Source organism: Grammomys surdaster, unplaced genomic scaffold, assembly GCF_004785775.1.
Source record: "Grammomys surdaster isolate TR1022 unplaced genomic scaffold, NIH_TR_1.0 125849, whole genome shotgun sequence".
NCBI classification, from domain to species: Eukaryota; Metazoa; Chordata; class Mammalia; order Rodentia; family Muridae; genus Grammomys; species Grammomys surdaster.
In genome coordinates, this window is record NW_021620675.1 from 2212854 (window position 1) to 2235657 (window position 22804).

The window sequence follows — 22804 nt, forward strand, 5'->3', positions numbered from 1 at the left end:
GCAGGGATTTGGAAATACACCTCCAAGTAGAGTCAAGAGCATTACTTCCCATAGAGCACCTACGAAACCCAGGAAATGGGGAACGTTTGGGCTCCCCCTGCTGGCTCTGTGAGAAATGACAGGCAACCTCTCACCTCCCGGGCTCCTCCCCTGCTCACATTCCTCAACTGGGTCAAATACTTAACTCTACTGCTCCAGGGTAGGAATGCAAATCTCAGGAAAGAAGTTTTATTTCCAAACTCCTAGGAAGGCATTAAGAATAATAAAGATAGAAACCCAAACCAAACCCTAAAACAAAGACAAGCCTGTGGGTGAGCCTGGGAGCAACCAGACAGGCAGGGACACAGGAGAGATGCTTTCCAGATAGGTGCCTCACCTAGCAGCCTGGGTCAGGAAAGGGGGCTGGGCACCAGAGATCTTCACCCAACCCACACCCATGTGGCCCTGGATGAGAAGAAGACAGCAACACAGGGGCAAAGATGGTACCAAGTCTGACCTTGGCACCTACTATCTGTCCTGATCCCCAACAGTGCATATAGGTTACCCTATATGCCTCCGAGATTGAGGTGGGGTGAGGTACTGTGAGTCACAGCCCCTGAAAGAAGGGGTAGGTTGTATGGGGTGGAGTCAGAGGAGAACACAGTCTGACTCAGTCTTTGACCTCTGCCGCCGCTCTCCAGCTGGGCGTCCAGATGTGGTTCCTCTCCCCTGTGTGAGATTTAGCAGTTGGTTATCCAATAACTTTGGTAGAGGTCACAGACATTGGGGTTCAAGATCAAAGGCAGCACAGGTTATGAGGGGAAACTTTCCAGAGACCTTACCAAGATCACATGCATTCTACAACAAGCCAGGCAGTGCCCCATCCAGACACAGGATGCACTCCATGCCAGGTCAGGCCAGCACTCTTGCCGACCAAGAGAAGGGCAGGCTCACCTGGGGCGAAGGCGCCCTTGTTCGCACAGGTTGAACTGCTTGTTGTTGTTGATACTCTTCTTGTTGAAGTTGTTGGGCCAGTTCCAGGTCACTAAGGCCCAGCATGCCTTGTGGCTGCTGCTGCTGCAGGGATAAGGCAATAAGGTAGTCCTAGAGAGAAAACAAGTCACGAATGGACTAAGACCAGAAGGATAGAGATTCAGGCCAAACTTCCAAACCAGGTTTCCTTCAAATACTCACACTAGTAGAACACATATGTATGTTATCTGTGGTGCCAAAAAAATCAATCACCCCAAGCAAGGAAATGACTTCAGGGTAACATGAAGATGCATGGATGCTGGACAGCCTCCAACCAATATAATGCATAAAGTTCACTTATAGGGAACAGTTTTGAAGCCAATGGTTCCTGCGCCATTCCAGAAGGCCTCACACACCTGGTCCACCTGCAGCTGCTTCTCTGGAGAGCCGCTGCCACCTTCTGCTCCATGGCTTTTGCCTAGGGAATGACTTAGGTGGAAGTCAGAGTCACAAAAGCAGCTGTCGCCATCCACGTTGTGCAAGCTCTCCCACACCACCTGCTCCTCCTGTAGAAAACCTTGGTCAGTGACCAGTAGGTACAGATGACTCTGCAAAAGAGAGACACAGCCAGGGCTGGAAGTTAGCTCAGTACTGGAGCAGGTGCCTGACAAGTCCTCAAGGTCCCTAGATCTGAACCCCCAAGGACATGCCTCCTTACACACTCATCCCATAAGCTGAAAAGGACAACAAATTGGTGGGACAGGTGACAGAGAAGCAGCTTACAGCCAAGGTACCTCTTAAGACCTTCTCAATCTGCCCATCTACTGGAATTTGACATTGTAAGCATCCAGTATTTCCTAAATATGTGTGGCTACGGGAAGCAGGAAGGGAAATCTGGACACAGATGGGTGCGCTGTGGTTAAGGAACCCTTGGGGCTAGGGTATCACACTAGATCCAGTTTTCTACTATCTTTCCTTTGCTTCTGTTTTCAGATGTATATAGATATAAACCCTTTTGAGAACCAGAAAAACTGGATGTGGTGATGCATGGTACAGTCTTAGCCCCTGGGAAATGCCAGGCAGGAAGATCAGAAGTCGAAGGCAAGGCCGGGTGTGGCACCCTTTAATCCCAGCACTCTAGATGTAGACAGACTTGAGTTCTAGGCCTGCTAGGGCTGCCCAATGATAGACTGGGTGGGGGATGGGATGGAGGGAGGCGCAGAACCGTTGTTCTCTCTCCTACCCCATTCCTAAAGAACTCCCACTCCTAACTCTGGAACCCCACTGCCCCTTTCTGGGAGAGGATTAACTGTCCTGTCTCTTTGATAGAGGGTTGATTCCTCAGGATCCGCTCTGGTCAGTATCATTTCCAAGCAAATGCATTGAGAACAAATGGACTATGTTACTCTCTTTTCCTGCATATATAATGGCTTTTTTTTATCAACCGGAGTCCCAGGGTAAAGATGGTGTGACACAGGGTGTAGCCAGTTTGCACTGGGCATGCATCATGAGTTAGCAACAAACACTGTGGTAAACCACACTGATTTCAGTGGTTGTTACCATGGCTTAACCCACTTTATCCTGCCCGACACACTGAACCCAGGGAGAGAGGCACAGGGGAATGACACGGTTCCTGACACTGAACCCAGGGAGAGAGGCACAGGGGAATGACACGGTTCCTGCTCCCTCCTCCAAAGTCCCATCACCTTGTGCTTAGTCATCGTGCTAAAGTGGTTGTTTCGAAAAAAGACACCAAGTTCATCTTCCTTAGCGGTTCCTGTGAGCTCGCACAGGCCATGGTAGGTCAGCTGTGCTGCAGTGGTCTCCAGGAACTGTTCCGCAATCAAGCCTGCCAGAATGCAGAAACCAGAAGAGACATGACTTGAATCCAAACCCATGATAGGAAAAAACAAAACAAATCAAAAGGGCTAGGCGTTTGGCTCAAGCATTGAAAAAACGCTAAATTCAATCCTGGGTGTGGTGTGAACACCTTTAGCCCCAGGCCTGGCTAGGCAGAGGCAGGTTAATCTCTCTTTCATACAACAGTTCCAGCCTAGCCCAGGCTACATAGAGAGACCCTGTCTCAAAAAAAAAAAAAAAAAAAAAAAAAAAACTAAAGCCTCCCACAACTCCCAGCATAGCTCCAAAGTCCAAGATAAGGGGGTTTTTGTCCAAAAAGCCCTACGGTGCTCTCCTGAGTCCCACTTTTCAAAGCCCCTTCCTCACACTGGAGTAGTTCAGAGTTAGGCCATATGTTTAGCATGTACAAGAGCCCAGATTGGACTCCCAGCAGCGCACACACACACACATAGAAGTTGAAGCCAGGCTTGGCAAGGCATGTCTGTAATCCTGGTACTTAGATACTGGAGGCAGAAAGATCAGAGGTTCAAAATCACTCTCAGCTCCAAAGCCAGCCTGAGCTAAGAGCCCCTTTTGCACCCCAGTCCTCAGAGTGGAGATAAAAACCCCTTCCTTAAAGCCTGGCTGTATTTATTCATTCACCCAACAGAGCAAGAGCAGGAGTGCACAGCTGTAATCTGGGCTCTCAGGAGGCTGGTGCAGGAAGATCACAAGTTTGAGACTAGCCTGGGCTATGTAGTGATTCCAAGGCCAGCCTGAACTACATGAGACCTATGTCAAAAAGGAAAAAGATGTCTCTTTTTTCTCTATACATATTACACAAAATAACAACAATAATAAGCCTACTCCACTGCCCTTGCCTCCACAAGAGATCTACCAGGAAATGGACTACGACCATTACCTTCTGTCACAAGGTTGGAGTCACTAGAGTGTTTACAGGTGATTATCTTCTCTACCAGCTGGTTGTAACTCAGTTTCCCAACAGCACTCACAGCCTCAGGACTCTGGGAAGCGGAATGGGGTGCAGCAAAAATAAACTTTCTGTTTTTAAAGGAAGGAAATGAACCAAACCCATTGGACTATGGCTCTTATGACCAAAGGTTCCTGAACTTTTGATGTCCAAAGACTTGATCTTATTTGTGTGTGGTTTCCTCATCCTGAGATGTGACTCCACCCAACATTAGAATTCAAGGAACCCTGGGTCAGTTCAATCTCCAAACCTACCCCTCCTCCAACTGATCCAACCCTTCCCTCCCCGATGTCCCACCCCATCCAAAACCTTTTCGCCTTACTCATGACGGCTTGGCCAACATTCCCCAGGGCCTCCTGTCCTCACCTGTGGATCCACAAGCCAGCCGTGGTATAGAGGTATCCCCAGCAAGTCAAAGATGCTGCACTCCGGTGTATACTCAAAGTCTGAGACGCCTGTGAATCGCACATTGACGTCCAGACCTGTGGCCAGTTTAGGAAGCACCGTCATTGCATCATCTACATTCTGGTGGGAGATAAGACAAGATGGCTGGTCTAGCATTCCCTCCCTCACACCCACCATCCCATGTTTTCATGTCTGGCTTTCTTATAAACCACTCATTTCACCCACCTCTTACCTCAACATCCCCCCCCCCTTTGTGAGACAGGGTCTCACTACATATCTCTGGCTATACTGAAACTCACTCTGTAGGCCAGGCTGGCCTTGAACTCACAGATATCTACCTCTTTCTGCTTCCCAAATGCTGCAATTAAAGGCATACATCACTATGTATAGACGGGCAGTGGTGGCGCATGCCTTTAATCCCAGCACTTGGGAGGCAGAGGCAGGTGGATTTCTGAGTTCGAAGCCAGCCTGGTCTACAGAGTGAGTTCCAGGACAGCCAGGGCTACACAGAGAAACCCTGTCTAGAAAAACAAAAACAAAAAACAAACAAACAAACAAAACATCACTATGTATCACTATGCTGGGCTGCCTTAATCCTCTTTGTCTTAAACAAAAATGAACATTTTTTTTCCACAACAGAGAGATGTTATCCTTCACTGAGAAGATATCAAGATGAGGAATTACCACAAAAGCTTCTCAATAGGACCAGAGTCCCCTTGCCAGCCTGCAGACCCCATGTCCACTGCCTCTCACCCAGAAAAGGTTTTCAGTAGGTCCACTGTCCCCTTGCATGCCTGCAGACCCCATGTCCACTGCCCTTCACCCAGAAAGGGTTTTCAGTAGGTCCATTGTCCCCTTGCATGCCTGCAGACCCCATCCACTGCCCTCTTGCCTCACCTGCTGAAAGTTAAGTTGAAGGCCCTCAGATTTTTCTTGGGGTTTGATGGACAGAAGGCAGTTTCCTGTAAGACAGGAAACTTATCAGCCTACCCTAGACAGCCAGTTGTCCCCAAAACTTGGCTTCCTCCTCTTCTGGAGAATGGGGGTAATATCACAGGACCATAGATTTTCAAACTACAATCCAGAATTTTAATTTCTCAAAGAAATAAATAGGCTTATAGAGGTGAAAGACCCACCCAATTTAATGCTAAAGTCTATAGACACAGTGCTTGCCTAGGATGGTCAAGGCCTACATTTAGTCCCTAGCACAAGGAATTGGGACTCTAGGCAGAACTGATGCTTTAACTGAAAAATCCTCAACCTTTGATCTTTGCTCTTTACACTCCAGCTTTACAGAAAAGACGAAGACTCTTCCTTACCCTCAATCCCACATCAGAGCCCCTTCACTACGTCACTCACCAAGATGTGTCAGGAGCTCGTCTGATGTGATTACTTCCTTCTGAGGGGGCAGCTTCACCTGAAAAGCAGGGTGGTTGTAAGTAAGCTTTTACTACCAGCAGTGAAGGAGGAACACATAGCAAGAGGGGGGGGGTCTAACCTAGGCATGGTGGCTCACCACTGTTATCCCAGGATTGAGGAGACAGAGGCAGGAGGAGTGAGGCCAATCTAGCCTACAGTGTAAGACCTTGTCTCAAAACCTCCAAAAAACAGGAGTTGGTGGTGTACATCTTTTTTTTTTTTTTTTCCTTTTTTAAGAAAAGACTTATTTGCTGGGCAGTGGTGGTGCACGCTTTTAATCCCAGCACTTGGGAGGCAGAGGCAGACGGATTTCTGAGTTCGAGGCCAGCCTGGTCTACAGAGTGAGTTCCAGGACAGCCAGAGCTACACAGAGAAACCCTGTCTTGAAAAAAAAAAAGACTTATTTATTGCATGTATATGAATATGCTGTCGCTGTCTTCAGACACACCAGAAGAGGGCATCAGATTCCATTACAGATGGTTGTGAGTCACCACCATGTGGTCTCCAGCCATGGTGGTGGTACACATCTTTAATCCCAGCACTGGGGAGCCAGAGGCTGGATGTCCCTCCCTTCTACTTCCTGTGCGTCTATCTGTCCTCCTGACTCCCTCTCACTCTCTATGGGTTTTCCTAATAATCCTATGTTCACTCCCTGTCAACTGGCTGCTCCACCTTCTGACCTATGGTTGACTCCAGTTAGTCCTGTTTACAATCTCCATGAGTGTGAGACCAGCTTGGTCTACATAGTGAGTTCAAGCCAGTTCAGGCTAAAATGAGACAAAACAACAACAAAAAGCAAACAAACAAACAAAGGAAACAGGAAGATAGAGACAGAAGGAGCGAGAGCCAATGCTGAGAGATCTTTGATCACACCGTGAACCCCAGAAGGACAGAGAGCCAATGATTCGAGATATTTGATCACACTGTGAACCCCGAGATTGTGTTGTTTTCTGGAAAAACCGGTTTCTAGTTGTGTGGCTCGACCTTAGCATACATTTTTAATCTAAGAGCTTTCTGCTTGAAAATTGTAAACAGGATTAACTAAAGTCAACCATAGGTCAAAAGGTGGAGCAAGCAACCAGTTGACAGGGAGTGAACACAGGATTATTAGGAAAACCCATAGAGAGTGAGAGGGAGTCAGGAGGACAGATAGAGAGACACACAGGAAGTAGAAGGGAGGAAAACCTATAGAGAGTGAGAGGGAGTCAGGAGGACAGATAGAGAGACACACAGGAAGTAGAAGGGAGGGATACTCAGTTTGAAGGGGTTTTTTGAGGCAGTGGGAGAGGGGCATCGCTGCGGGGACAGCAGCTGAGGAGGGAGGTCATCTGGGTACTTTCTCTGACTCTCTAAGCTAGCAGGCTTCCACCCCTACATGGTTCCCAAGTCTTCTTTGGTAAAATCCAATGATTGAGATTTTGTTTAAAAAAAAAAAAAAAAAAAAAAGAACCAAAATCTAAAGGTAGAACAGAATGGGGAGAAGTGGCTTACAGCTGGGGCAAGGGGACAAACAGGAAATACTGCCAGGGATAGTGTGAGGGAGTAGGGGAGTCGGGGGTGCACCTAAGAGTGATTTGGAAACTTAAAACTGCCATGAGAGAAACCAGGATGGTGGAGTGGGTCACAGAAGAATACTCCCAGTATTTCCTCACCCCACCCCTGCATATGAGGTCTCTCTTACTATTAGAAACATAGGTAAAACCATTTTGTGTAACTTGAAAACCATTTTGTGTGACTTAGAATAATGTAACTCTTGCAAGATACAGAGCCAGTCCCAAGGCAGGCTCTGATAAACTAATGAACCAACCCCATGACAGCACTGACTCTCAGTGAATAGCACAAAACCATGGGAATAGTAAAAAACTAGAACTTTGAAAGTGACCCCTAGGGTCACTCCAGAGACATGGCATCTCGAGGCTCTGTGTTGATCCCCTTCGACAAGAGAACTTAAGAGACTGGCCTCTGTGTGACTCTGGCTTCAGTGACCCTCAAGTTTCTAGCACCCATAGCCAGTTTATATACGCCCACTTGTCAGTACTAGCTGCTAGCCTGCTGGTCAGTGCTCTCAATGACCTTCTGAGGCCTCTCTCAATGCCACCCTCTCGGCCTGGCACAGAACCTTATCATGTCTGACATGGGTTGAGCTTGAAAAATAACCCCAAAGTGTTCTTACTGGAGAGGATTTCCCAGTGGACCCTGAATCCTACTTCGCCTAACCAAGCATTCCCCACGTGGTAAGATGTCTATGTTTGTGAGAGATTGCAGTAACCTGCTGGATGATAGTTTTGTGTACTGTGTATTCAGATGCTGATATCTACATTCATACACTGTTATGACAATCGCATGGTCAAGCATCTCTAGGCTCAACGTTATGTAAAAATCATTCTCCATCATCTCTGGCTGGTCAATAAAGAGCATTTCAGCCTATAGCTGGGCAGAGAAGAGGATAGGGAAAGACTCCCAATCCCCGTCAGGGAGTCCCAAAGGAGACTATAGAGTAGGGAGAGAGAGAAGGACCACGAAGAGAGGAAAGGTGAAGAGACCATGAGGAGTCGCCATGAACGGTCACAAAGGGTCACAAAGAGTCTCCATGAGGACATACATGGACCATGGCGAGCCAAGGCAGGTAGCCTTAGAGCGTATAACAGCTCAGACCCTACCCAGATTAGGTTTGCAGCTTGTTAATAAATATACTAGGTCTCTGTGTCTTTGTTTAGGAGCTAAAACAGGCTAGAGCAGATATAGAAATGTCCAGCAGTTATTTGAGAATAAGGGGGGTTAGAAAGTCCCCCAAGAATTACTTTTACAGTGGCCTCTGGCTAGCATGGTATTGTAAGGAATGTCTACATGAATAAACCAAGCATCTTTGAAAGGCAAACCTGGGGACATCTTACTTGCCCAGCACCCCCCGCTCTGCACTTACCTTCCACTGAAGAAAGAGGATGTTCATGATGGCCAGGAGAGGACAAGGACCATTGCTGCTCTGGGTGATGATGGGGGTCCGTTCTCCCTTCCAAGGGATCCACTTGACACAGTAGAAATCTAGATCAGGCTGCTGGATCCTGGGGGACTGGGGAAGCTCCTGTGGCCTGGAACACGCCTCTGCTGTCTTTACCTCAGGTGATGTCCCACAAGCTGGTCCAGAAGGACTTGAGCTAGCTTCAGGAGGAGGATATTCAAGATTTTCCCCATCCTGGGCTAGTGGCAAAGTTTGGTCTTCTGGCTCCTGTTCTCCAGCTGCCCCATCAGCATCTACACCGTCCTTGTCCTGAGGATGCTTCTCTGGTCCAGACAGGGCCTCATGTTTTTCAGATTCAACAGTTTCTGCACTATTGGCCTTACTAGGGGCTGGGCACTCAGCCTGAGGTTGTTCCATAGTGGGTATAGAGTTAGCTGAGGGGAATTAAGTGTTCTGTGACCTCAGAGACCTTGCCTAGAGCTATTCTAGTGTGCAGAAGAGAGGCCTGGCCAATAAGGTCATTGAATTACAGAGCAAAGGGAACGAAAAAAGTCAAAGTGAACAGTGTAGGCCACTCTAGCTCCAGATTAAGTTTTTCTGAGTGTGTATAAACAGGCTTCAGCTCATTCCACCTCTGACTTGCTGTGACCAGATGTGGCTAATTGGACTTGCGTTTCCAGGCTTGGAAAGGATGGAAGATACTGGGTGGAAAAGGCTTCTTCCTTGAAACAGAAAATGATAGAGAATGAGGAAAAGACAGAGAGGTCTAAAGAGATGGCTCAGAGCATTGGCTGCCCTTCCAAAGGCAATTTCTAGCACCCACAGGACCCCTCACAACCACCTGAAACTACACGTTCGGGGGATCCACTCCCCTCTCCTGGCACAGGCACACAGTCAAAATACTCACACACAGACAATAAAACATTTAATCCCAGCATTTGGGAGGCAGAAGCAGGCAGATTTCTGAGTTCGAGGCCAGCCTGGTCTACAGAGTGAGTTCCAGGACAGCCAGGGCTGCACAGAAAAACCCTGTCTCGAAAAACAAAAACAAACAAACAAACCAAAAAGACAATAAAACATTTGCTTAGAAAAGACAGAATAGAAAGATTAAGCGTGAAGAGAAGAAGGAAGGAAGAGTGCTAGAGAGAAAAATTAAAACTATCTCACAGTGGGCTGGTGTAGCTTCGTGATGTAGTTTCCCAAACAAACAAACCACTAAACAAAACCATACAGCCTGTATGGTTATTAACAGGGTGATATTTGGGCTGCCTTGTTAAAGTCATCTTGTCAGTTACAGACACCAAACCTTGTCCCTTCCCAGAACATTCTGAGCACATAGCTGGTGTCCTTAGGGACAAGCTACCTTTGTCCTGCTCACCCCAGAGACCAGAGAGTAGTCATCATATGGTTTGGTGGATGACGATGTAAAAAAAGTAACACCATGTTCTTCATGTTGTGCCAAGCTGGTAAGGAAGAAGAAATCCTGTTCCTCCAAGGACTATGTATGTATGTATGTATGTATGTATGTATGTATTATATATGTATTGAGACAGGGGCTTATTATGTAGGTGAGGCTGGCCTATGTAGACTAGGCTAGCCCCAAACTCAGATCCACTTGCCTGTCTCCTGAGTACTGAAATTAGAAGCGTGTGCCACCATGCCAGCCGACGGCCTAGAATTCTTGGTGGTGCTCCTACCTCAGCCACCCATGCACTGATATTCGAGGCCCTGAGTCACCAGCCTAGTTCTCACAAGATCAAGTTGAACCTCACACAATCCTAAACCAGTCACAGAAAAAAGGTTAGGGAGGGGCTTCCTGCCGGGGAAAGGAAATGCAGTTGTGGGACTTGAATCAGTGTTGGATAAGCAATTTTGTAATCTGGGCATCCTTGAAAGGATTGAGAATATTCTAAAGCAGTGATTCTCAGCCTTCCTAGTGCTGTAACCCTTTAATACAGTCCCTCATGTTGTGGTGACCCCCAACCATAAAATTATTTTATTGCTACTTCATAACTGTAAACTTTGCTACTGTTCGGAATCATAAGGTACATATTTGTGGTTTTCTATCGTCTTAGGTGGGTGGGTCATCAATCCCAGAGGGGTCTTGACCCACAGGTTGAGAACCACTGTTCTAAAGAGACTCTTCATCTCACTGTCAACCTGACCATTGAAACAATGGATCCCAAAGAACTGAAATTTCCCCTAGGAATATCAAGCCTGGAGGAGAAAAATGACCCTTGAACCCAGCCAGAGAGGAACTTGCATCCAGGAAAAGACTTCACGGCCTTCTAACAACTTGTCAGACAACCTTGAAGTCGAGGAGGCTAAGGCGCAAACAATACAGGTCAATAATGCAGACCACACCTTGACCAGCCCTAGGCTGTTTAGCTGTGAAGAAAGCCAGCTCTCTACTGAAACTTTACCCTTTATTTAGGGCTCTGAAGATAGATTTGGGGATGTCACCAAATCTCTTCGTTGCTAATCCTAATGTGGTCACATTGAATAAATCTCTGCTTTTTTTTTTTCTTTCTACTTTTCACTATGATTATTTTAATTTTACTACATTTACCTAGTGTCTGTGTGTATACATACCTGGAGGCGAGAAGGAAACTTTCAAGTTTGTTCTGTCCTTCTACCACGTGGAACCTGGGGCTCAAGCTTCGCTCAGAGCCTTGACTGGTTTAGCCATCTTGGCATAGCCTTGACTGGCTTAGCTAAACTTGGCCTGTTAAGGCTGCCCAAGGCACAGGTTCTTTTTTTTTTTTTTAAGATTTATTTATTTATTATATGTAAGTACACTGTAGGTGTCTTCAGACACCCGTATGAGGGCATCAGATCTCATTGCAGATGGTTGTGAGCCATGCTGAAATTTGAAATCATGACCTCTAGAAGACCAGTCAGTGATTTTAACCGCTGAGCCATCTCACCAGCCCCAAGGCACAGGTTCTAATCCTACTGGTATGAGGCCCTTAAACAGGACCAACTCCATTTTGTAATAGGAAACTTGTAGAAACTAGTCTGATACTTGTAAAGACATGTCTGGTACTTGTAAAGGCAAGTCTGGAAATGAAGCTGTGCTGAGATAACCAGACACGAGTGGTTATCTGCCGTGCACGTCAGGAGTAACGCCAAATCCAACATAAAAGAGGAGCCCGTCTGGAGCACTTCATCACACTTGTAGCCATGACTGGCCAATGTGATCCTCCGGACAAAGCTCCTCAGCACCCAGTCATTAAAGAGTTAACTGAGAGACCTATGCCTCCAGCTTCATGGCCAAGCCCTGACTTCAAAGACCAATGCCTCCTGCTTCTTTGTGGTCAAGCACCCTACAGGTCAAATTATCTGGAAGCCACAGCCTGACCTCACCTTCCGGGACTCTGGACCTGTAACCCAAAAACAGCATAAGAACTCAGGTCATATAATCCATGAATGAATGATGTGTTTATTGCTATGCTTATGTCTTTGGTAATTAGCAACTTATTATTTGTGTTTATTGTACATATTGTTAGAGGCAATGCATAGGAAATGTGGCAGTATCTTGTTGTAGCAATAGCCTTAGCATTTGTGTTTGTGTTTGCTTGCTGTGCATTATCATTAAAGAAGTAACTCAATTCCACAAACTCTCTGTCTCTTGGCGTACTCTCTTCCCTCTCGAGGAGCTGATGATCTCACAGTCAAATCCAGTATACGATCCCTGAGTGGAGCAGGACCTGTCGCTCCTCTCCCCATGGGTGATTCTAACCCCTTATCCATAGTCTGCTCATAACAGATAAGAGTCCCTGCTCAAGACAGGTAACAACTTTAGTTAGGAGGCACAGGAAAGACTCGCCACAATCCTTGCAGCAGATTGCTCTCACCTGCTAGAGTTGACGCAGCAACTTCAGATCCTATTTCAGTGCTTGCACCCAGAGACAGTCTCTTGTTCGATATTTATACGGAATGGGAAACTGCTGCTTATTGATTTACATGAAAATACCCTGGGGATGGAGAGGTGGCTCAGTGGTTAAGGCACATGGTAGTACTCTTCCAGAGGATCAAGGTTCAAATTCCCAGCATCCACAGAGAGGTTTACAAGGGACTGTAACTCCAGTTCCAGGGAAGCTGCTATCCTCTCCTGGCCTCCATGGGCAACAAGCACACGTGGTGTACATACAGAGGCAAGCACTCATAAACATATATGTGTATCTCCACCAGTTGTGTACAGTGACAAGGACCTTTAACTTCAGCTACCAAGGAGGCTGAGGCAGGAGGATCTTTGTGAGACCATATCTCAAAATAAAAACAGAGCTGGAGGTACAGCTCAGTGGTGGAGGCTTGCCTGGTGTATGCAATGCCCTGGGTCCAAGCCTCACAATCTATTAGCACACGTGCTCTTTATGGCTCCCATATAGATCATTTTGGATGTGAACACTGGACCTGTTTAATCAGCATTTGTCATCAAATGAGGTCCAGATAGGTCTACAGATAGTTAAAGCAATCCCTGCCTCTGGAATATCTCCCTTCAGTCTCCTTACCCCCCTCCCTACTCAGTGACAGGACACAAATGAGGACCGTCTGGGGTACAGCCTAGCCGAAGGGCATGTGCTGAACTTTTGCAAGGTCCTGGGTTTGTTCTCCAGCACCACAACAAAAAGAAAACCAGAAGAAATTAAATCAATTAGAATCTTGTCTTTTTCTCTTAAACTGGTATCATGGGGCATGGTGGCACACATCTTCAGTTCCAGCACTTGTGGGCAGAGACAGGCAGATCTGGTTGCCCACTTTCTTCTAGTAAACCTTCAAGACTTAGGGACATGAAAAGGTCTTAAGGAGTGTCAAGCTGGGTGTGGTGTTTCAGGCCTTCCAGTCCCTATTACTCAGAGGACTTGAGGCTGGAGGGCCTTGAGGTCGGCCTGGGCTACAGAGAAACATCAAAGTTACTGAAATAACATAAATATAGTAAATCCATCATTCTCCTTATTCAAATATAATCTGTGCTAGCTCCAGGTAATTTATGCTTTTTTTTTTTTTTTTTGGTTTTTTTTTTTTCGAGACAGGGTTTCTCTGTATAGCCCTGGCTGTCCTGGAACTCACTCGGTAGACCAGGCTGGCCTCAAACTCAGAAATCTGCCTGTCTCTGCCTCCCAAGTGCTGGGATTAAAGGCGTGCACCACCACCGCCCGGCTAATTTATGCTTTTTAAATTTAGACTTAGAGTAGCAAAAATTACCTGGAGGCAAGCCACTCCTTTCCTCCTCCCCTCTCTCTCCACATCTCTTTCCCTCCCATGGCACTTAGAGTTAACCTTGAAACAGAAGCCATGCCTGGGAAATATTAAAAAGCCTAAAGACAAGCATGGCTCATTTTCTGCCCAAGGCTAGAAATGATCAATAATTAAGTGGGGGTTGGGAAAGCTAGCCGCCCAAAGAAAGGAGCTACAAGAAACCACGGGAGGGAGTGGAGTCTCAGTGAAAGTGGACAGTGCCAGCGTAGGAAGAGCAACAGAGGGCTCCACCTAGCAAGGCCCACTCCTGATGGGAAAGACACTGCCAGGAGGAAAGCAAGAGGGGAGGGTACTCAAACAAACAGTGGGTTCAGCCCTGTCCCTCCTCTTCTTTCCTCAGTCCAAATCCTACACTTCCTCTCTTCCTGGTATTACCTATGGTACTGGTGAGGGAGTCAAATCACCTGGTCCTTTCCTAGTCAGCAGCAGGTAATATTTACACAGTGGAAAAAACATATTAAATAGGTATGCATTTAAAGACATCACCCACCCTCAGGACTCTTCTCCCCTCAAGTTCTTTACTGGTATTACCCAATCTTCTTAGCTGAAGGCAATTCTTCATGCCAACATGCTTTGAGATTCCTCTAGAATAAGGCAAACCCTGCAATTCTTGCTCTTTAAGAGAGGGAGAGGGTTTGGGTTTGTTTATAATGGGAAAATGAAGAGACCGCATCTCTTACTGCTCCGGGTGCCTAGGATCCTGTAAGTGACCCAGACTTAGAGACCACAGATGGGACATCAGGTGTCAACTTCGCCCAGAGAAAGTGGGGAGAGCTGCGAGACGAGGTGAAGAGGATAGTTTGAAAACAAAGTTTTTACCTAAAAGAGGTGGATGAGGTTCCGGCACTGGGAGAGAACTCAACTCTGGCGGTTCTGGGCGGGAGGTGGGGACATCGTTGAGGGGCGCCGACTGCGCCAGCTGCCTCCCAGCTGTCAGCCCCGGAGCTTACGCGGTTTGACACGGCTTTACTCTCGCGGTGTGCAGCCTGGGTCGCGGCCACTTCCGGACTCACGCCCAACACCGGGGGCGCCGGAGCAGGGTCGGGGGCGAGGACGAGCAGGGCGCAGCCCAGGCGGCCCCCCCAGCTTCCCAGAGTCTTCAGGATTCCCGAGTGACCGAGCCTCCGGCGTGCGCTCCAGGCCCTGCCTACAAACTGGCTTTCAAAGGAAGTTTGTGGTTTTTCTTTTTCTTCTCTCTCTCCGTCTTTGCCCCTGTCCGGACAAAGACAAATTAGCTAAGGACGCGGTCCCTGGCTGGAGGAGGAGGGGCCTGCTCAGCCACCGAGGATTTCCATCAGGGCTGTCTGAGCCGGTCAGCAGCCCGGTGAGCTGCAGAAAGGAAGAGAGAAAAACAACAGACCCTTTCTCTTCCCTCCGCCTGCCGCGGGAAGGGACGGAGCGCGTGTGCCTCTCTGGTGAGAACCGGGAAAAGCAAGCGGCCTGGCGGACCGGGAGGAGTAGGGCGGGACGGCAGCAGCTGATTAGACCTCCCTGGATGCCCGCCGCAGCCCTCTGCTCTAGAGCCAAGGAAGCAAGGCGGAAGAGCGTTGTGTTTGCATATTTACTCGTTTAATATGAAAGATAATTCCCACTCCTGTTTTTCTGGAGCCCCGTAAGCTCCTTTTCAAGGCTTCCCTTTCTCCTTGTATGTTTTTTTAAAGGCTAGGAATGAAACTGGTTCAGCTGCGTACCTGATCGAGAGTGAGGAAGACGCTCTTCTGCCTCTTCTCACCTCCCTGAGAAGCAGGAAAATCTGGGGATAGATTAAAAAATGAGGGAACATGTTACGATGAAGGGACATTTCCCCCCAAGTAGTCTGCCCTGGGACACGCAAGTGGCAGTTAAGGGATGTTGGAACCTAGTCTTACGTTCTGAAGGCTCCTGTAAACTCTATTGATGTGACGGCCAAAGGAAAAGGCTTCAAGCAACTCGGAAAGCCAAGAGAACAGTTGCATCAGAGACCCAGGAAGCAAAGTCACGGTTGCAACAGTCCAAGAATGAGGAGATACTTGCTCAGGCTGTAAAAGAAAGGCTATGAAGAAGCAGGAAGAGTTGACACGACTGCAGGTTTTAAGAAAACAAGTCAAAGATTATGGTAATGATTACCTAGCGTGAGCAAACACATTGAAAAATGTCAGGTTGGTAAAGGGGAGAATTAAAAAAAGAAAGAAAGAAAAACCCCAAACAAAGAAAACACCTTCGAAAAACCAAAAAGAAAAAAAAAAGAAAACACCTAACATGGGAAGATGTTTTAATAAATAATATGTACAGCAATGTTGTAATTTAAAGTCCCAACCATGCCAGGCCTGTGAATCCAGTATTCAGGAAACTGAGGAGAAAACGTACAAATTCAAGACTAGCTTGGGCTACATAGCAAGAATTTGTATTTTTTTTAAAGTGAGAGATTAATTTACAATAATCTCAAACAGATGTTCGATGTAATATATAGAAAGGTACTATATTTAGTCCTATCTGCAAGTTCAGAGGCCATAAAGGCGAGTTATTGTGACACAAACACAATTTGCATGTCATAGCCCTCCGAAAACCGCTCACTTTGGGGAAAACACGAGCCCCTGGACTACATTTCCCAGGAGGCACCGCGATACGCTCCTCCTTGACCTCCCATGAGTCTCTGGGCTCAGAACCCAGCCTCTGCCGCTGGGGGCGGGGTAACACTGGAGTGCCGGATTACGCACTTCCTCCTGGGGTTCGGAGGCCGAACCCTCTAGTGGCGGGTTCGAGTCCCGCCCCCTGACTCTCGGCTCTAGACCCTGGGTCTGGGGCGGGGTACATTCGGCCGGGTTACCTCTCCTCGCTGAGGGGAAACGGCACACCTCTGGCTTTACCATGGAGGACTACCTGCAGGACTGTCGAGCCGCTTTGCAGGTAACGGGTCCCAGTCCGTGACTGAAAGGAATGCAGCGTGGGGTCTGGGAAGGACGAAGGTGTGGGATCTGGGGAGCCCGGACGGTCGGTGTGGAGGGATCACAGAGGTGGACGCGGGGAAGCTGGAGGACTAAACCCTTCGCCCATGAGCGGGAGAGCCCGGAGAAAGGAGTCTCTTCGTTCACTTGAATCGGGTCCTTCAGCAGGACCTGTGCGGCGGCCGCCAGCCTCGCCCGGCGAGGTGTGTCTGTCCCTTCCTCCCCGCCCCTCTCAGTTTCCCTCCCGCGAGCCGAGCTTCAGCCCACTGTCCTCCAGGTGAACCTCTGGGAGCGGAGGGCACCTGGGTGCACGTCTTTATTGCCTCTGAATGGCGGTTTGCCTTTTTTTTTCCCTAGGTAGAGGTGGTCGTGGTGTTTACTTTAAATCTTTGCTTTTATGCCAAATATACAGAATAATGCATCAGGTACATATGTTGACCCACAACTTACATTCCTTTGCTTCCAGTGTTCTCCTTCAGTCTTAGTGGACGCGTGCGCGCGTGCGAACACACACGCACGTAAAAATACTGCCTCCTTGATAAGGGATAAACACAAAGTGCGTTTGGAATCTAAACCATAAGCACAGCCCTGAATTCTTTGTAGCTTATTTTTGGTGCTTCCTGAGCCAGCTGGACTCACCCAGCTGTGTTGACAGGCTGTGTGGCATTAGGTCGCTATTCCCATTAGAGGCACTAAGTCACCTGGCCCCATACTATGAGTTTCTCTGCCCCTGAAGAAACAGACAGATGTCTTCCTTTAAAATAACTTAGTGTGGTAGCCACATGCCTCTAGTTCCAACACTTGGGAGGAAGCTGAGGGTTCACCAGTTCAGGCCAGCTCTGGGCTGGAAAAAAAACAAAAAGCCCTCAACAACAACAACAAATAGAACAAAACAGTCCTCTGGGCAATAGACTGTTCTTTAACAAACCCTGAAAGTCACCTAATTCTGCTGTAGATTCAGTTTGGTGGATAAATGAATATTCTCAATTTGAATTTAGGGTGAGGTTCAACTTGATGCAGCTACACTAAAAATTTCCTTTTGAAAAATATCAGGCCAGGAATGGTGCTGCTACTCTGTAATCTTAGCCCTGGGTAGGTCGAGGCAAAAGGATTATTAGCTAAAGTGCAGCCTGGGGTACATACTGAGGTTGGGGAAGACCTGGGTGCCATGGTGAGGCCCCCTCTTCATAACCCCCCTGAGGAAAAAGAACCACCATATTTGGGGGAAGTTGTTTTAATACATAAGGCAATTTGAACCAGTTCTCATTGGTTACTCTTTTCTTGTGGGCTTCTCCTGTCTCCACCCACCTGATGCTAGCCTAGTTAAGAGTTGTGTGCCAGCACACTTTGCCTGAGGTCTGCGTATTTTACTTTTTAGTTTGTTTTTGAGATGGTCTTATATAGATAGCCCAGGCTGGCCTTGAAGTCCCAATGTAACCGAGGTTGAGCTTGAACTTCTAGTCCTGCTTCTACTTCCTGGGTATTGGGATTATAGGAGTCTCCTGCCATGCCCAGCTTGACCATCTTCTATTTTATTTTATTTTATTTTATTTTATTTTATTTTATTTTATTTTATTTTATTTTATTTTATTTTATTTATATGAGACAGAATCTCACTATATAGTAGCCATGGCTGGCTTGGAATTGTGTAGATCAAACCATTCTCAAACGCAGAGATCCACCTGCCTCTGCCTGCCAAGTGCTGAGATAAAAAACCCTTGAAGATATGTTTTCTTTTTTTGTTTTACGTGTGTAGGCATTTGTACATTTAAGTGCACTGCCCATAGACTGCAGAAGAGGACTGTTGGATCCCCTGGACCTGGAGTTGCAGGTGGTTGTGAGTCAGCAGATGTGGGTGCTAAGTCCTTTGTAAGATCGGTCTGAGTTACTAAGCACTGAGACATTTCTCTAACCCTAAACAAATTGTTAAACTTATTTGTTTTGTGCAGTGTTGGGAGCCACACCTCTGCCGTAGACACACGTGGAAGTCAGAGGAGACTTTCACCATGTTCCCTCCCAACAAGCCTGGCCTCCCAGCAACCAAATTTAGGTTGTTATGGTTGATAACAAATGCCTGTTTCTGCTGAACTGTCTCATCCTGTTCGTCTCTCCCACTCTTTCTGTCTTCACAAAACAATGGGTTTTTCATCTTCACACACACACACACACACACACACACACACACACACACACATATTTAGAGGCTAAAAAGATGGCTCATCCATTAAAAGGGTTTACTATTCATGCAAAGGACCACATTCTGTTTTTAGCACCTATACTGGATTGCTCACAACCTTCCATAATTTCAGCTCCAGAGATATGTGGAATCTCTAATCTCTGAAGGCATCTGTACTTACATGTACATACACAAATAATTTAAAATTAAAAAAATTTTTTTCCATAATCTTCAAAGATCAGTCTTTTAAAAAAAGAACAACTCTGGGGGCTGGAGAGATGGCTCATTGGTTCAGAGAACTGGCTGGTCTTCCAGAGGTCCTGAGTTCAGTTCCTACAACTCCATGGCGCTCCTGTCTATCTGGCTGTATGTATATGTCTGTACATGCATGTGTCCAAGGAGACCAGAAGAGGATGCCTGGATCTTGAGGTACAGGCAGTTGTGAGCCACCTGACTTGGGTCTTGGGAACAGAATTTCTGGCCTCTGGAAGAGCAGCAAGCACTTTTAACTGCCGTGTCTCCTACCTTTAATGTAGAGCGTTATTCTAAGTGCTATCCTGTTGAGTTTCTTCCAGAATCGGGTAACTATTTCCACTGTCTAGTGAGAAGCTCTTGGATCTGAAAACTCACCCAAAAGCAGGAATCTTCTTTCCTGTATTTGCCCTACACACCCATTCCCACAGATAACAGTGTGTCTACTGTATTAGGAAGTTTGGCAGTAGATTTGACTTGTCCAGCATTACCCTATTCCCGTCCTTCTCCACACTCCTCCTTTAAGGAGCAAAATCTAGTTCCTTTGTGAACCTGTGTGCTCCCTCCTGAAGGTGACTGAGTCTTAGAATCTTCTCAGACAGCCGGACTAGGGCAGGGAGTAAGTTGAACATTGACTCTAAAAATGTTAGTTGAGAGGCCAGTAGTAGTATATGCTGGAGGATGCCAGTAATTTTAATTCTTTTTTATTATTATTTTTTTTATTTTTGTTTTTTTGAGACAGGGTTTCTCTTTATAGCCCGTGCTGTCCTGGAACTCACTCTGTAGACCAGGCTGGCCTCAAACTCAGAAATCCACCTGCCTCTGCCTCCCAAGTGCTGGGATTAAAGGCATGCGCCACCACTGCCCAGTGATTTTAATTCTTTTTAATTATAGAAATATATAAGGAAAACATTGAAGCATAAAACAGATATGAAGTGTAAAAGATAAAGACCTGTTTTTATTCCTTTCCATCCAGTTCCCCCAGAATCTGTTAATATTTCCTTTTTAAAAAGAAATTTGTGTGTGTGCGTGTGTGTTTGTGTATCTGTGGGTATCTGCCACATGCACACTCAGAGTTCAGAGGGGTTTTATTAAGTTCCCTGGAGCTGGAATTACAAGCTGTTGTGACCCAATCATGTGGGTGCTAGCAACTGCTGAGCTCTCTCTCCAGCCTCCTGTTAATGTTTCTTGTTTAGACAGAGCCTAATCTCAGCCTAGTCTACATAGCAAATTTCAGGCTGTCAAGGGCTACATGGAGAGACCCTGTTTCAAGCAAACAAGAGCTTGTTTGGAGCTTCCAGCAGAGGAGTATGGAGATGTATATACCCTGACCAAAGTTCAGTCTTGGTTGTCCTCTTCAGGGCTAGTGCATCTTCAGGAGAAATGTAGGTGGGGCAGTGAAGGAGAAAATTGGACCCTGGCCAAGCAGGGTGGATCAGCAGAATCTATCTTGATGATCAATAAGATGATGGATGTCTCAGCCAGATTACCCTCACATGTGACTTTGTAAAGAGAAGCCAGATCCAGACAGACACACCTTTAAATGACGTCTGTGGGAGTCATGAATGCTTGGCTTTTGCACAGGACATAGACAGCGGATTGTAGCTAGTTCTCCTTATTTTTAGCATGTGACACCAAAAGATTTTTCTGTAGTCTTTGCTGCATGACAATAGCGTGTTCTACTGAAAGGAATTCTACATAGCTGTGGCTGAGGTTGGGTTGGGAAGATCCCAAGTTAAGGGGCAACCTGGGCTACAGAACAGGTTCCTAGACAGCCTGGGCTGTATTTTAAAAACAAACAAACAAACAAACAAAAAATCAGAAAGGGCCTGGCACTGTTGGCTCATGCCTTTAATCCCATCACTCAATCCCAGGTAGAGGCAGGTGCATCTCTTAAATTTGAGATGAGGTCTATAGAATGAGTTCCAGGACAGCCAGAAAATCCCTGTCTTAGAAAACAAAAAACAGGAAGGAGCTAGGCGTGAATCCTTCTCTCGAAATAAAAAACAAAAATAAGCAGGAAAAGAGGGAAAAGGAAAGCCTGTTTTCTGTTTGTTTTTGTTTTAAATGAGCTCAGATTCCTAGTGACTCATCTTGTACTTCAGTAGGAAAAACTCTTATGGGTGGGGCTATATTTCAGGCTGAACTAGGAACAAAGGTACACCTCTCAGCGTGACACTGCAATCAGGAGTGAATACTGGCTTGTCCTTTCATCAGAGGCCTGGGGTTTTTTCCGTTAGTATCATGTAGAATAACTATTCACCATAGTCATCCTCAGGAGGGAAGTAGTTTTGTTTTTTGAGTTTTTTTGTTTTTTGTTTTTTTGTTTTTGTTTTTTTTGTTTGTTTGTTTGTTTGTTTGCCCTAAGCCCTCTTCCTGTCTGCCATCCTGGCCATCAAACAAACAAATAAGACACTTCAGGATATATTATTTCAGCTAATGGCCCACCTTCTCCTCTAAAAACAGGTTTTTTAGGTTTATTTTTTTTATGTGTATGAGTGTTTTTCTTGTATATATGTATGGACAGCACATGCATGCCTGATGCCCTCAGAGGTTAGAAGATGTCAGATCCTCTGAAGCAGATGTTATGGGATAGTTGTGAGCTACTCTGTAGGTGTTGGGAAACTGGGGTCTTCTGCAAGAACAAGTGCTGGTTTTGTTTTGATGCTTTTCAAGACTGGGTTTCATTGTGTTTTTTGTTTTTGTTTTTGTTTTTAAAGATTTTTTTTTAATTTTTATTTTATTTATTATATGTAAGTACACTGTAGCTGTCTTCAGACACTCCACAAGAGGGCATCATATATCATTACAGATGGTTGTTAGCCACCATGTGGTTGCTGGGATTTGAACTCATGACCTCTGGAAGAGCAGTCAGTGCTCTTAACCACTGAGCCATCTCACCAGCCCCAAGATTTATTTATTTTATGTGTATGAGTACACTCACTCTTCTTTTTTTTTTTTTTTTTTTTTTTTTTTTTTTTTTTTTTTTTTTAAAGATCTATTTATTTATTATATATGAATACACTGTAGCTGTCTTCAGACACACCAGAAGAGGGCATCAGATCTCATTACAGATGGTTGTGAGCCACCATGTGGTTGCTGGGATTTGAACTCAGGACCTCTGGAAGTGCAGTCAGTGCTCTTAACCACTGAGCCATCTCTCCAGCCCTACACTCACTCTTCTTAAGACATACCAGAAGAGAACATCAGATCCCATTCGAGATGGTTGTGAGCCACCGTGTGGTTGCTGGGAATTGAACTCAGGACCTCTGGAAGAGAAGTCAGTGTTCTTAACCGCTAAGCCATCTCTCCAGGCCCCCCCCCCTTTTTTGTTTTTTGGGGGGTTGTTTTTTTGTTTTTTTGGTTTTTTTTTTTGGTTTTTCGAGACACGGTTTCTCTGTGTAGCCCTGGCTGTCCTGGAACTCACTCGGTAGACCAGGCTGGCCTCAAACTCAGAAATCCACCTGCCTCAGCCTCCCAAGTGCTGGGATTAAAGGCATGCACCACTACTGCCCAGTGACAAGTATTCTTAACCACTCAATATTTCTCTAGCCTCCCTCCTTTAGATTTGTGTTTATATTACATTAATTTATTATGTGTGCATACACTCATATGCCACAGTGCAA

The 22804-nt window shown here is 46.3% G+C and overlaps 2 protein-coding genes across 5 annotated transcripts in view; one reads left to right on the forward strand and one right to left on the reverse strand.

The window, feature by feature from the left end:
- Nucleotides 1-212: 212 nt before the first annotated feature.
- Mindy1 (MINDY lysine 48 deubiquitinase 1) lies at nucleotides 213-15877 on the reverse strand. Of its 4 annotated transcripts, XM_028789703.1 has the most exons (13): nucleotides 15695-15877; nucleotides 15518-15579; nucleotides 14646-15038; nucleotides 12422-12541; nucleotides 8529-9286; nucleotides 5546-5603; nucleotides 5084-5148; nucleotides 4148-4306; nucleotides 3713-3815; nucleotides 2658-2800; nucleotides 1368-1559; nucleotides 934-1083; nucleotides 213-708 (listed from the first exon to the last, which is right to left on the reverse strand). In XM_028789703.1, the coding sequence occupies exons 5-13, from the start codon at nucleotides 8979-8981 to the stop codon at nucleotides 628-630; spliced, it is 1404 nt and encodes a 467-aa protein (XP_028645536.1). In that variant the 5' UTR covers nucleotides 8982-9286; nucleotides 12422-12541; nucleotides 14646-15038; nucleotides 15518-15579; nucleotides 15695-15877; the 3' UTR covers nucleotides 213-627. The 4 variants fall into 4 exon arrangements, with proteins under 4 accessions (XP_028645536.1, XP_028645537.1, XP_028645534.1 ...); XM_028789704.1 differs by lacking the exon at nucleotides 12422-12541 and having other exon boundaries at nucleotides 8529-9282; XM_028789701.1 differs by lacking the exon at nucleotides 12422-12541.
- A 547-nt stretch (nucleotides 15878-16424) lies between these two features.
- The window catches only part of Prune1 (prune exopolyphosphatase 1), a 34954-nt gene continuing 28574 nt past the window's right edge, over nucleotides 16425-22804 (forward strand). Inside the window, exon 1 of the mRNA XM_028789705.1 lies at nucleotides 16425-16712. Coding sequence (XP_028645538.1) covers nucleotides 16674-16712 — 39 coding nt within the window. The 5' untranslated portion in view covers nucleotides 16425-16673. The remainder of the gene's footprint in view (nucleotides 16713-22804) is intronic.